This window comes from Sarcophilus harrisii, chromosome 3, assembly GCF_902635505.1.
Source record: "Sarcophilus harrisii chromosome 3, mSarHar1.11, whole genome shotgun sequence".
NCBI classification, from domain to species: Eukaryota; Metazoa; Chordata; class Mammalia; order Dasyuromorphia; family Dasyuridae; genus Sarcophilus; species Sarcophilus harrisii.
Genome location: NC_045428.1, coordinates 423,226,555 through 423,239,375, shown reverse-complemented (window position 1 = coordinate 423,239,375; position 12,821 = coordinate 423,226,555). Strand labels below are relative to the sequence as shown.

The 12,821-nt window shown below is 36.4% G+C and overlaps 1 protein-coding gene across 1 annotated transcript; it reads right to left on the bottom strand.

Moving 5' to 3' along the window:
* Positions 1 to 1,265: 1,265 nt before the first annotated feature.
* On the bottom strand, positions 1,266 to 3,058 carry LOC105750236 (E3 ubiquitin-protein ligase TRIM11-like). Its single transcript, XM_012547372.2, has one exon. It carries the CDS (start codon positions 3,021 to 3,023, stop codon positions 1,527 to 1,529), a length of 1,497 nt encoding a protein of 498 aa, XP_012402826.2. The 5' UTR covers positions 3,024 to 3,058; the 3' UTR covers positions 1,266 to 1,526.
* Positions 3,059 to 12,821: the final 9,763 nt, after the last annotated feature.

The window sequence follows — 12,821 nt, the reverse complement described above, 5'->3', positions numbered from 1 at the left end:
GGGGATAAAGGAGGTTTTGAAGCACGATGAGGGTGGGGAGAATGAGAGGAGTCAGCAGGGATGGGGAAGAAAGGATATACACAAACAATAACAATCGTTAGGAGCAGTAAAAGTAAAAAATGAATAAATAAAAAGCAGGGAGTAGTAATTTTTCCTCTCAGAGAAAGTTAAAGTTAAAATAGTCATAATTAAAAGAGAGGAATAGGAAAACTACATTATACACTATTCTATGAAGCACAAGTATTTTCGACTATTCAAAATGCTACATAATATAAGGGTAGGATATTACAATGGTACAATGGTAGGAAATGGTTGTTTGGTGGATTTAGAAAAATGTGGATAGACTTGGCCTGGAGGATGATGTCCTCCAGCATCACAGAAATAGAAGACAACCATAATAAAAATTTCAAGAGATGTATATGAAAGCATACATATTTGTATATGTGGGTGTGTACATTTGCATACATATAAAGACATATATGTGTATGTGACTTTAGAAATCTATATGTGCAAGTAAGTAAATGTTTGTGTACATGTATATGTGTGTGTGTGTGTGTATATAGATATATACATCTCAATCTATAGATTCTTAAATGTATCCAATGCTCCATGTATCTGCATCTGCCAATAACATCTCTCTTAAAGGAAGGACTGAGTAACAAATGATAGGATCGAATTTCCAAAACTAGGGGGACTTGGGATTGGAGGAAATAGGCAGAAAGGTTAAAAAAAAGTGTACAGCAGCAAAGAGCAAAAGAAAATCTACAAACAAGGAAATGGACACTTGTAAATGCAATGTACACTATTTCTTATATTTTTTTCTTGAAATGGAAATGTATTGTTTCATACGTAGCATCCTCCCTTATACTCCTCTGTACAATGTGCAACTTTTTTTCCTTTGTGATTCCTCCCCCCCCACTTTTTTTCATCATTCTTTCCCTATTTTGCATTTATCTGTTAGGAAGTTACACTTTCAAAAATGAAATGACAATGACATCTTTTTTATGCAATTCAAAAAACTTTTATTAAAGATGAGTTAGGTGGTAGAGATATAAGTACCAGAAACAAAACAGTCCGAGGCCTCATATAGCTTCAATTATACTGCAAAACCTGGAGAAGATAGACACAGGAAAAAGCATGTACATGATCCATACCATATAAATAAAATATAATTTATTTAGGGTGAGGCAAATGTGTTAGAAAATCTGCCCCATTAGGCCAGTCACTTGAACCTCTCTAGCATTACATTGTTAAATTTTGGGCATATTTTGTTTACACAATGGATCCATTCAAGAAAATTACAGCTGTTATGGTCTTTCTATTGGAGCAATCAAGAGGGGGAATTCAGAACAATCTTGGCCCAGAATCAGTGAGTATCACAGATACACTGAAGGAATGGCTTTGATTTTTAGGTAGAGAAAGGGAGACAATTATTTTCAGGTAGGAGAACCCACAGGAATTGTGGAATACAGTGTCTGATGTCTTTTTGGCCAATAAGTAGGTAAATGTTCCTTGAGAACTCTGAATTAGGGGCAAATTGTCAGAGAGCAATCAGTTACCAGACCTTTTGTTGTAAGAGAGAACAAGGGCTTGAGAGGTCCTGAGAAGGAAATGGTGGGGAATGTATAAATAAGACACCTTTCATTTACATGATAAAATGATATGTCTCCACGGTGGTAGTCCAAGAAAATTCCAACTTTGAAGGCTGACTCACTGGTGCAGAGGTATCTCAAATTAATATTTTCTTGCAGGTGGGACTTGGATGAGGCATAAAGATAGTTGCCATTATCCTTGGCAATAGCCATAAGTGTAAAGAAGCTTTTCAGCTCTGGTAATAATTTACAAACACCAAGGCTCCAGGAAGTGTTGCCAGGCACCTGCACCTCCCAATAGCATCTCTGTGAAATGAAGGACTGAGTAGCAAGAACCAGAAGCAAACCTTCAAACCCCCCATTAGGGTTGAGCTCTCTCCCTTGTGTTGCATCATAGCTCACACTCTTCAGATCTTCAGATATGATGAGACCCGGACTAGCAGTGTTAGGATCCAAAGTGATGTCCACTTTGAACCGGGAAATTGCTTCTATGATTGCAGGGATGGGACATATAATCATCTTGAGGCAGAAGTTTTGTGGTTCCTCGTGAAGCACAGGTTCATTCCTTTTGACTATTTCTCTCACATTCCGCAGCAAATCCAGATCAGGTTTCTTGCACTCCTCCTCTAACTCTGTGATTCTCTTCCTGAATTCTTGATTCTGGTTGACTAGTGCTGTAATTCTCCTCTCCTGGACATCCACCTTGGCCCTGATCTGCTTTTCCACATTTGACAGGCACTCCTTCTTCTCTTCCTCCAGGAACTCTAATATTTTTTGGAATGAGTGCATAATATGCTTCTTTTGAGACTCTGCCTTCTCTTGCAACTTTTCCAATAAGACCTTCTCATTCTGCAACATTTGTGCAACTTTCTCCCTTTCCCTGCACAACTCTTTCACACTCTCTCGGAGTTTCTTCCTGAAGTCCTCTGCAATCCTATCAATCCCAGTGAGTATGGGAGTCTCATGCCCCTGGCACCCAGAGCAGGCCACACAGATGGGGCGGCGATGCTCCCCGCAGAGCCGCTTCCGGATTTCCTGATGGACCTCACACTTGCCAGGTCCTACAGGATCCTGCAAGCAATAGGCTCTCCGCTTTATGGCAGCAGCAGCCTTCAGCCCAAGACTCACATTGACTTGGAAAGCCCTCACCTGGATAATCCTCTTGCACTCTGTGCATGAGAGAAGAGCAGAGTTCTCCTTACAGCTCCTGAGGAGGCAACTTTGACAAAAAGTGTGGCCACACTCAAGTGACGCTGGGTTTGTGAAGTACTCCCTACAGATGGGGCAGATGAGTGCCTCCTGGACAAGTGGAGTCAAGTTTGGGCAAGAGGCCATTTTCTGCTCTGCTTCTTCTGGGATCTTTGCTTCAGCCTCACAGTTCCCAGCCTTGAGCTCTGCTTGCAGAGGGGAGAATGTCTCAGTCTGTCTCATCCCAGGCTTTATATAGGTGCCTGACACAGAGGAGCCCCACCCTCCTTCAAGGTGTGAATCTTTTGCCCTCCTTTTGGATAAGAGGCTTCTTCTCACCTCAGAAAGTCCTCAGTGAAAGAGGCACAACCAAGGTCTTCCTACCAACCACCCACAGTGCTTATCTACCTTCTGGCCTCCCTGGTCTCCTCAGAGTACAATATCTTCATCTGGCTTTTAAAAGCTTTATTTGAAAGAAAAGCACATAATCCCAAGCCTCACACATCAAGAAGTATTAGTGAATAAAATATCACCTTGGCTTAGAGGGACAAGAGAATGTGTGGGACTAAGCACAGTAAAGATTTTTCCTGCATGTTCCTTGAAAACATCTAGCATAAAGTTTTTTTTGAAAGAGTAATATTAATTGAACAGCTTTTATTTCTACATCTCCCTGAGTTCTGAACAGAGTTCATGCTTTCCAATAGGCAACAAGTGATCCTGGATTACAATCAATAAAGAGAAAGAGAAAAATGTTGTTCTTTGAAGTGATTCAGCATCCACACTGAATATATTAAGTATTTCATGATAATTTTTGCTGTCCTCTCCACAGAAGAGATGCGTTTCCTCATCACTTCTTGGGTGGAGAGTTGAACATTGGAGTTATATTGTACTGGACTTATATTTATCTTGTTGAGGGTTTTCCTGTAGAGGGCTGAAACTCTGAAAAGTTGTGCTTGAATCAGACATTAGAGCACTTAAGGGTAATTACCTATTAGATGTGAGATAATGGCTTATACTTACATAATGGCTCTCCTCACTGATTGGTGCTTGCTGAATGTTTGGTGGTGAGGTAAATTCTCGAGCTGAATTTGTGGGACATTTGCAGATAGTTGTCATACGAACTATTGGTTAAAATGCAGCAAGAGAAATCATGATAAGACAACTTACTAAAGAAAATATGTAATGGGCTGAGGTTTGAATTGATGCACTGAGGTGCCAAGTAAGTGAGGCTAACTAGTACTTGGGCTATACTCTATTAATATACATGATTGGATAAAGAATGGTCCCTGCCCACTCTCCCTGCAAGTCCTGATGTGTTGTATAGGAAATGACGATTTTGGTGGGTGGAGGCAGAGAGAGAGACAGGAAGAGAAGCTGGGAGAGATTGGGCCTGGGTTCGAGACTCCAAGCTGCTGGTTGTGTGGCTGCTGGTCGAGCTAGCTTCTTGACTCAGCTGCACACATTGCTATCGCCGATTCTCTTCCACCTCCGATCCTTCTTCACTGAGAATAAAGACTGACGGTTTTCCCCTAACCTGAATTCCTGACTCCTGTTGATTTAAAAATACACGATCTTCACAATATACACATATAAACATACACACACGTGTACAAATGTAAATTGTGTATATGTATGCAAGCATGTATGCATTCATGTAGGTAGAGCAAGTTCATAGACTGTAGCTTAAGAATCATTATCATAGAGACTTAAAGGCTACCAAGGCCCCAACATCTCCTGTTTCTGGTTAAGAAAACCTGCTCTTAGTTTATTAAACATAAATTGAGACAATTTTGTTGTATTTAACTTCACAAAAGTGCTCTTTAAAAGCTGATCATAAAAGCACTGTCATGATAGCATAAAGAAAAGGATATATGCCTATCTCCTTAAAAGGATTTTCATGCCATAACTTCTGTAGGTTCAATGATTTTAGCATATACATTTATTTAGCCTATTATTGGCAAGTGGGCAAATGGAGATATGTGGATTTTCCCAATTGGAAGGAGATAGTATAGGATCACAGAAAATAGAAACCAAAGCTGGTCAGTAGAAAATTAAAAGATGTAAAAAAAAATTCTAGATTTTTCTATTTCTCATTCTTCCATTTAAAAATTTCTGCTGGCTGAGAAAACAAAAATAAAACTATATTTCCCATTGGCCCCCTTGCTGATAAAGTGGTTCATCTGACTCTAGATTATAAGATAATACTTTTACCTTGGGATTTGGAGGATGTAAAGTTATAAGCACACAAAGTTATAAGCTGCATTTGATTCCACTGAATCAAAACCTCTTTTTTTTGGTGAAGAGGAAGATGTAAAATAAACAAACAATAAATACAATATATATATTGTAATTGTAATATATATATATATATATATATATATATATATATATATATGTATATAGAGAAAAAAGTTAAATTGATTTAAAATGTCTAATTTACAGACTTAAGAACAGAGTTAGATTCCCTGTTCATTGGGATAATATATCAGTGTATATATTTGGGAAAAGTTATACAGATATGCAATGAGATGATTTCAAAACTGAAAAGGCAGAAAAGAGCAGAGTTGCTTGCACTGAGAAATAATACAATACTTTTTTTAATTGAAGCTTTTTATTTACAAAACATTTGCAAGGATTACTTTTCAAAATTGACCCTTGCAAAACTATTTGTTACAATTTCCCCACCTTCCCCCCAACCCCTTCCCTAGCCAGCAAGTAATCCAATATATGTTAAGCATGGTAAAATATATATCCAAATCGAAATAGGCATACATATTTATTTAATTATCTTGCTGCACAAGAACAATCTGATCAAAAAGGAAGAAAAAATGAAAAAGAAAATAAAATTCAAGCAAACAACAACAAAAGGAGTGAAAATGTGATGTTGTGATTCACACTCAGTTCCCACAGTCCTCTCTCTGGGTGTAGATGGCTCTTCATCACAAAACCATTGGAACTGGCTTCAATCATCTTCATTGTTGAAGAGAGCCATGTCCATCAGAATTGATCATCATATAATTTTGTTGCTGTGTATAATGATCTCCTGGTTCTGCTCATTTCACTTCATGTAAATTTCTCCAAGCCTCTCTGAAATCATCCTGTTGGTTCTTTCTTATAACATGTATATGCCATAATTTATTCAGCCATTCTCCAACTGGGCATCCACTCAGTTTCTAGTTTCTTGCCACTACAAAAAGGGCTGCCACAAACATTTTTGCACATGTGGGTCCCTTTCCCTCCTTTAAGATCTCTTTGAGATATAAGCTCAGTAAAAATGTTGCTGGATCAAAGTATATGCAAAGTTTGATAGCCCTTTGGACATAGTTCCAAATTGATTTCCAGAATGGTTGGATCCATTCACAATTCCACCAACAATGTATTAGTGTTTCAGTTTTCCCACATCCCCTCCAACATTAATAATTTTCTTTTCTTGTCACTTTAGCCAATCTGAGAGGTATGTAGTGGTACCTCAGAGTTGTCTTAATTTGCATTTCTCTGATCAATAGTAATTTAGAGCATTTATACATATGGCTAGAGATGATGTCAATTTTTAATCTGAAAATTATCTGTTCATATCCTTTGACCATTTGCCAATTAGAGAAATGCTTGAATTCTTATAAATTCAAGTCAATTCTCTATATATTTTAGAAAGGAGGCCTTTATCAGAATCCTTGAATGTAAAAATGTTTTCCCAATTTATTGCTTCTCTTCTAATCTAGTCTGTATTAGTTTTGTTTGTACAAAAATATTTTAACTTAATATAATCAAAATTATTTATTTTATGTTCAATAATAAGCTCTAGTTCATCTTTGGCCTCAAAAATTCCTGCCTTCTCCACAGATCTGAGAGATAAACTGTCCTGTGTTCTTCTAATTTGCTTATAATACTACTCTTTATATCTAAATCATTAACCCATTTCAACCTTATCTTGATATATATTATTAGATGTGGGTCAGTGCCTAGTTTCTGCCGCACTAGTTTCTAATTTTCCCAGTAGTTTGTGTCAAATAGTGAGTTCTCATTCCAAAAGTTAGGTTCTTTGGATTTGTCAAATACTAGATTACTATAGTCATTGATGATTTTGTCCTGTAAACCTAACCTATTCCATCGATTGAATACTCCATATTTCAGCCAGTACCAAATGGTTTTGATGACAGCTACTTTATAATATAGTTTGAGGTCCGGTATAGTTAGGCCACATTCATTGGCATTTTTTTTCATTAATTCCCATGAAATTCTTGACCTTTTGTTCTTCCAGTTGAACTTTGTTATTATTTTTTCTAGCTATGTAAAATAATTTTTGAGCATTTGATTGGTATGGCACTAAATAAATGCATTAATTTAGGTAGTGTCATTTTTATTATATTTGCTCGGCCTACCCATGATATTCTTCCAATTGATTAGACTTTATTTGTGTAGAAAGTGTTTTACAGTTGTGTTCATATAGTTCCTCATATTGGCTTATTAGACAGACTCTCAAATAGTTTATATTATCTACAGTTATTATATTTTATTTAATTTTTTTTTGTTGAGGCAACTGGGGTTAAGTGACTTGCCCAGATTCACATAGCTAAGAAGTATTAAGTATCTGAGGCCAGATTTCAACTCAGGTCCCCCTGACTTCAGGGCTGGTGCTCTATCCACTGTGCCACCTAGCTGCTCATTTCTACAGTTATTTTAAATGTAATTTCTCTTTGTGTCTTTTGCTGCTGGGCTTAGTTAGTAATATATAAAAATTCTGATGATTTATGTGGATTTATTTTGTATCTTGCAAGCTTGCTAAAGTTGTGAATTGTTTCTAGTAGATTTTAGTTGATTCTCTAGGGTTCTCTAAGTATACCATCAGATCATCTGCAAAGAGTGATAATTTGCTTTCCTCATTATCTACCCTAATTCCTTTAATCTTTTTTCTTCTCTTATTGACAAAGCTAGCATTTATAATAAAATATTGAATAGTAATGGTGATAGTGGGCAACCTTTTTGCCTCTGATCTTATTGGGGATGGTTATAGTTTGTACCCATTACATATGATGCTTGTGGGGACTTCCGGCCAAGATGGTGGTGAGGAGGCACACAGCTGTGTAAGCTCCGCATTTTCTCTCAGAATCCATCTCATTACAAGTCTCTGAATTAATGCCTGACTGAAAAAAAAACCCACAAACAGTTACCAAGAGAAGACATCCTTGAGATTTGCCAGGAAAGGTCTGTTTTTGCTCGAGGGCGGGATGGTTTTAGATCGGGCACAGGCTGAGGGCAGACAGTGGCAGCGAGAGCTCGGCAGGCAGCTCAAGCCAAGGGAGGGGTGTGGGATCTCAGCCGTCCTGGGGGGAGAGCCCCAGGATTGAACTTTGCCCCTGACAGCAAGTCAGGCCCAGCAGAGAAGTAAAAACACCAGGGGTGAAGAATACAACCCCAAACAGCTGGAGTTCCTTGGGACCGGGCCACCCTCCCCCACAGCGTCTCAGCACACCTCAGAGTCTCAGAGCGAGGCGCAACACAGTCCCGCGGCCTCACGCTGCCTCCCCGTCTGAGAGGAAGGAAAGCCACGCTCCCCCCAAAAAGCAGATTCCATCTGTGGTTTTTTTTTTTTTTCTTTGCTATTTGTTTCATTCTTTTGACAAAATGAGCAAAAAAGTTAAAAAGGACTTTAACGATTGAAGCTTTTTATACAGACAGAGAAAGACCTAAACCCTGAGGAGACTAAAACAGATTATCTTCAGCTGGCCCCATTAGGAGGAGACATCGTTCCACAGATGAACCCTATAGAAGAAATTAAAAAGGCCTCCAAGGAGCTAGAAGAAAAATGGGAAAAGGAGGGAGGTTAAGAGAATGGAAGACATTCCACCATTTAAAGACAGAGGATAAAGAAAAACAAACTTGAAAAAATAGGATTAGTGAACTGAAACAGAAAATACTCCAAAGAATAAATGGGCGAAATGGAAAACATTCCATGAACAAATTGGACAATTAGAAAAAGATATAAAAAAAAGTGGAGGAAGAAAACACTTCATTGAAAATAAGAATAGAAGAAATGGAATTAATGATCAAGGAGACAAGAAGAACAAAAAGACCAAAACCAAACAATGGAGAAAATGGAAATACCTTCGGGAAAAAACAGACCTGGAAAAACAGGCCAGGAGAGAAATTTTGAATCATCGGACCCCAGAAAATATGATGAAAAAGAGCCTGGAACTATTTTCCAGGAAATTATCAAAGAGAACTGCCCAGAAGTCTGAAACAGAGGGTAAATAGACAAAAGGATTCATCAATCACCCACTGAAAGGATCCAAAATCAAAACACAAGAAATAAGTCCAAATGCCAGAACCCAAACAAAGGAAAAAAATACCCAACGGCTAGAAAACCCAATTCAAAATAAAGGAGCCACAAAAGGATCACCCAAGATCTAGCAGATCCAAAAAGATAAGGGCCTGGAATATGATATTCCAAAAGGCTAAGGAACTAGGTATGCAACCAAAAAATAATCTATCAGCCAGAAGGCATCTTTTTTCCAGGGAAGAAATGGTTTCAACGAAATAAGTGAATTTCACCTATTTTTGGTGAAAAACCAGAACTTAACAAGAAGTTTGATCTGCAAAATAGAACTCAAGAAAAAAAAAGGTAAAAAGAAATCTTGGGAACTATATTTTGTTTAAAGATGTAAAAAAAAATACATGTTATCTTGTTCTGAAATTAGAATGGAAAGGAATTTATGAAAAGGATAAAGGGGGGTAAATATCCACAAAGAGGCAAAGGAAACCATTTATCTGAGAAAAAGAATGGAGGGGAAAATAGTAGGATTTTACTGCCATAAGAATTATTAAAGAAAAAATTTAGAATATTCAATATATTAAAATTCCTCCATCTCATTGAAAAGTGAGAAGGAAAAGGAAAAGGGGAAAATAAGCAAGAAGGGAAACAGAAACTGAGAGGGAAAGGAGTAAGATGGGGAGGAACCTAAGGTGGGGGGAGGGATACTAAAAGGGAGGGCGGAGAAGAAAAGCATTCAAGTTTCAAAGGGGAAGGGGGAAAGAAGGGAGAAAACAAAAAGGGGTTAACAAGATGGCAAGAATACAGAATGGGAATTTTAACAAAATGTGAAGGGGTAAACTCCCCCTAAAGAGGAAGGTGAGCAGAATGGATTAAAACCCAGAACCTACAATTTGTTTACAGGAAATACACCCAAGCGGGAGATACGAAATAAAGGAAAAGGATGGAAAAAACACAATAGGTGAAGCAAAAAGCAGGGTAGCCATCCTGATCCCCAGATCAAAAAACAAAAATGATCTAATTAAAAGAGAAAGGAAGGCACCATTCTGCTAAAGGGCCAATAAAAAATGAAGAAACAAATTAAACATAATGCACCGGGTATAGCATCCAACCTTAAAGATAAATTAAGAGAGCCAAGAAGAAAAGATAGCAAAACCAAATAGTGGGAGATCCAACCTTGCACCTGAATTAGATAACCAAATCACAAAATAAATAAGAAAGAAGTCAAAGAGGTAAAAGAAAATTTAGAAAGTTAGATATGATAGACCTTGAGAAAAACGAAATGGAGACAGGGAGTAAATTTCTTTTCAGCAGTTCATGAACCTATACAAAATAGACCAATATTAGGACATAAAACCTCAAACTAAATGCAGTAAAGAAATATGAATATCCTTTTCAGACCACGATGAATAAAATTACACTAACAAAAAGCCAGGGGAGACCAAAACATAATTGGAAACTAAATAATCCTCATAAAAGAATAATTGGGTGAAACAGCAAATCATAGAAATTAATAACTTCACCCAAGAAAGTACAAAATGAGACATCATATGAAATGTGTTGATGCACCAAAGGTAATAGGGAAATTTTAATTCAGAGTCTTACAGCATAAAGTAGAGAAAGAAGGTCAACGAACTGACAACAAAAATGCTAGAAAAGGAACAAATTAAACCTCCCAGTCAAACACTAAATTTGAAATTTAAAAATAAAAAGGAGATCAAAAAATTGAAAGTAAAAAAAACATTGAATTAATTAATAAACTAAGAGTTGGTTTATGAAAACCAACAAAATAGACAAACCCTTAGTAAATCTTTGGGGAAAACAAATTGTTGGTCTTAAAATGAAAAGGAGAACTGCCACCAATGAAGAGGAAATTAGAGAATAATTAAATTCCCAACTTATGGCAAAAATTGACAACTTAAATGAAATGGAAGAATATTCAAAAATATAGTTGCCCAGATTAAAGAGGAAGAAGTAAAATCCTAAACAGTCCCATTTTAAAAAGAAATAGAAAAGTATTAACCAACTCCCTAAAAAAACCTTTACAGATGGATTTAATTGAATTTACCAAAATTTAAAGAACAATTACCCCAATGCTTATAAACCATTTGAAAATAGGACTGGGGAGTCCTACCAAACCCTTTTAGACACAGACATGGTATGATACCTAAACCAGGTAGGGAAAAAAGAAAGAAAATTTAAGACCAATTTTAATGAATATATGCAAAACTTAAAAAAATATTAGCAAAAAGATTACAGAAAATCACCCCAGGATAATACACAGATCAAGAGGATTTATACCAGAATGCAGGGCTTTAATTTAGGAAAACAAAATAATTGACTAATTCAATAAGCAAAAAAACAAAACCATATGATCATCTCAAAAAGATGGGAAAAAGCATTTGATAAAATCCAACATCCATTCTTAATAAAACACTTGAGAGAAGGAAAAATGACTTTTTCAAAATAGTCAGGAGCATATATTTAAAATCATCAGTAAGCATCATATGCAATGGGGAAAAACTGGAATCTTTCCCAGTAAGATATGGAGTGAAGCAAGGTTGCCCATTGTCACCATTATTATTCAATATTGTATTAGAAACACTAGCCTCGGCAATAAGAGTCTAGAAAGAGATTAAAAATAGGCAGTGAGGAAACCAAACTATCACTCTTTGCAGAAGATATGATGGTATACTTAGAGAACCCTAGAGATTCTACGAAAAAGCTATTAGAAATAATTCATAACTTTAGCAAAGTTGCAGGTTATAAAATAAATCCTCATAAATCCTCAGCATTTTATACATCACCAACAAAATCCAACAGCAAGAGATAAAGAGAAATTCCATTCAGAATAACTGTTGACAGCATAAAATATTTGGGAATCTATCTACCAAAGGAAAGTCAGGAATTATATGAGCTAAATTACAAAAAACTTTCCACACAAATAAAGTCAGACTTAAACAATTGGAAAAAAATCAAGTGCTCCTGGATAGGTCGAGTGAATATAACAAAGATGACAATACTCCCTAAACTAATCTATTTATTTAGTGCTATACCAATCAGACTTCCAAGAAAATATTTTAATGATCTAGAAAAAATAACAAAATTCATATGGAATAATAAAACGTCAAGAATCTCAAAAGAATTAATGAAAAAAATCAAATGAAGGTGGCTAGCTGTACCTGATCTAAAACTATATTATTAGCAGCAGTCACCAAAACCATTTGTATTGGCTAAGAAATAGATTAGTTGATCAGTGGAACAGGTTAGGTTCACAAGACAGAATTGTCAACTATAGCAATTTAGTATTTGACAAACCAAAGATCCTAACTTTGGGATAAGAATTCATTATTTGACAAAAACTGCTGGGATGACTAGAAATTAGTATGACAGAAATTAGGCATGGACCCACACTTAACACTGTATACCAAGATAAGATCAAAATGGGTCCATGATTTATACATAAAGAACGAGATTATAAACAAATTGGAGGAACATAGGATAGTTTATCTCTCAGACTTGTGGAAGAGGAAGAAATTTGTGACTAAAGACGAACTAGAGACCATTATTGACCACAAAATAGAAAATTTTGATTACATCAAATTAAAAAGCTTCTGTACAAACAAAACTAATGTAAACAAGATTAGAAGGGAAGCAACAAACTGGGAAAACATCTTCACAGTTAAAGGTTCTGATAAAGGCCTCATTTCCAAAATATATAGAGAGCTGACTCTAATTTATAAGAAACCAAGCCATTCTCCAATTGATAAATG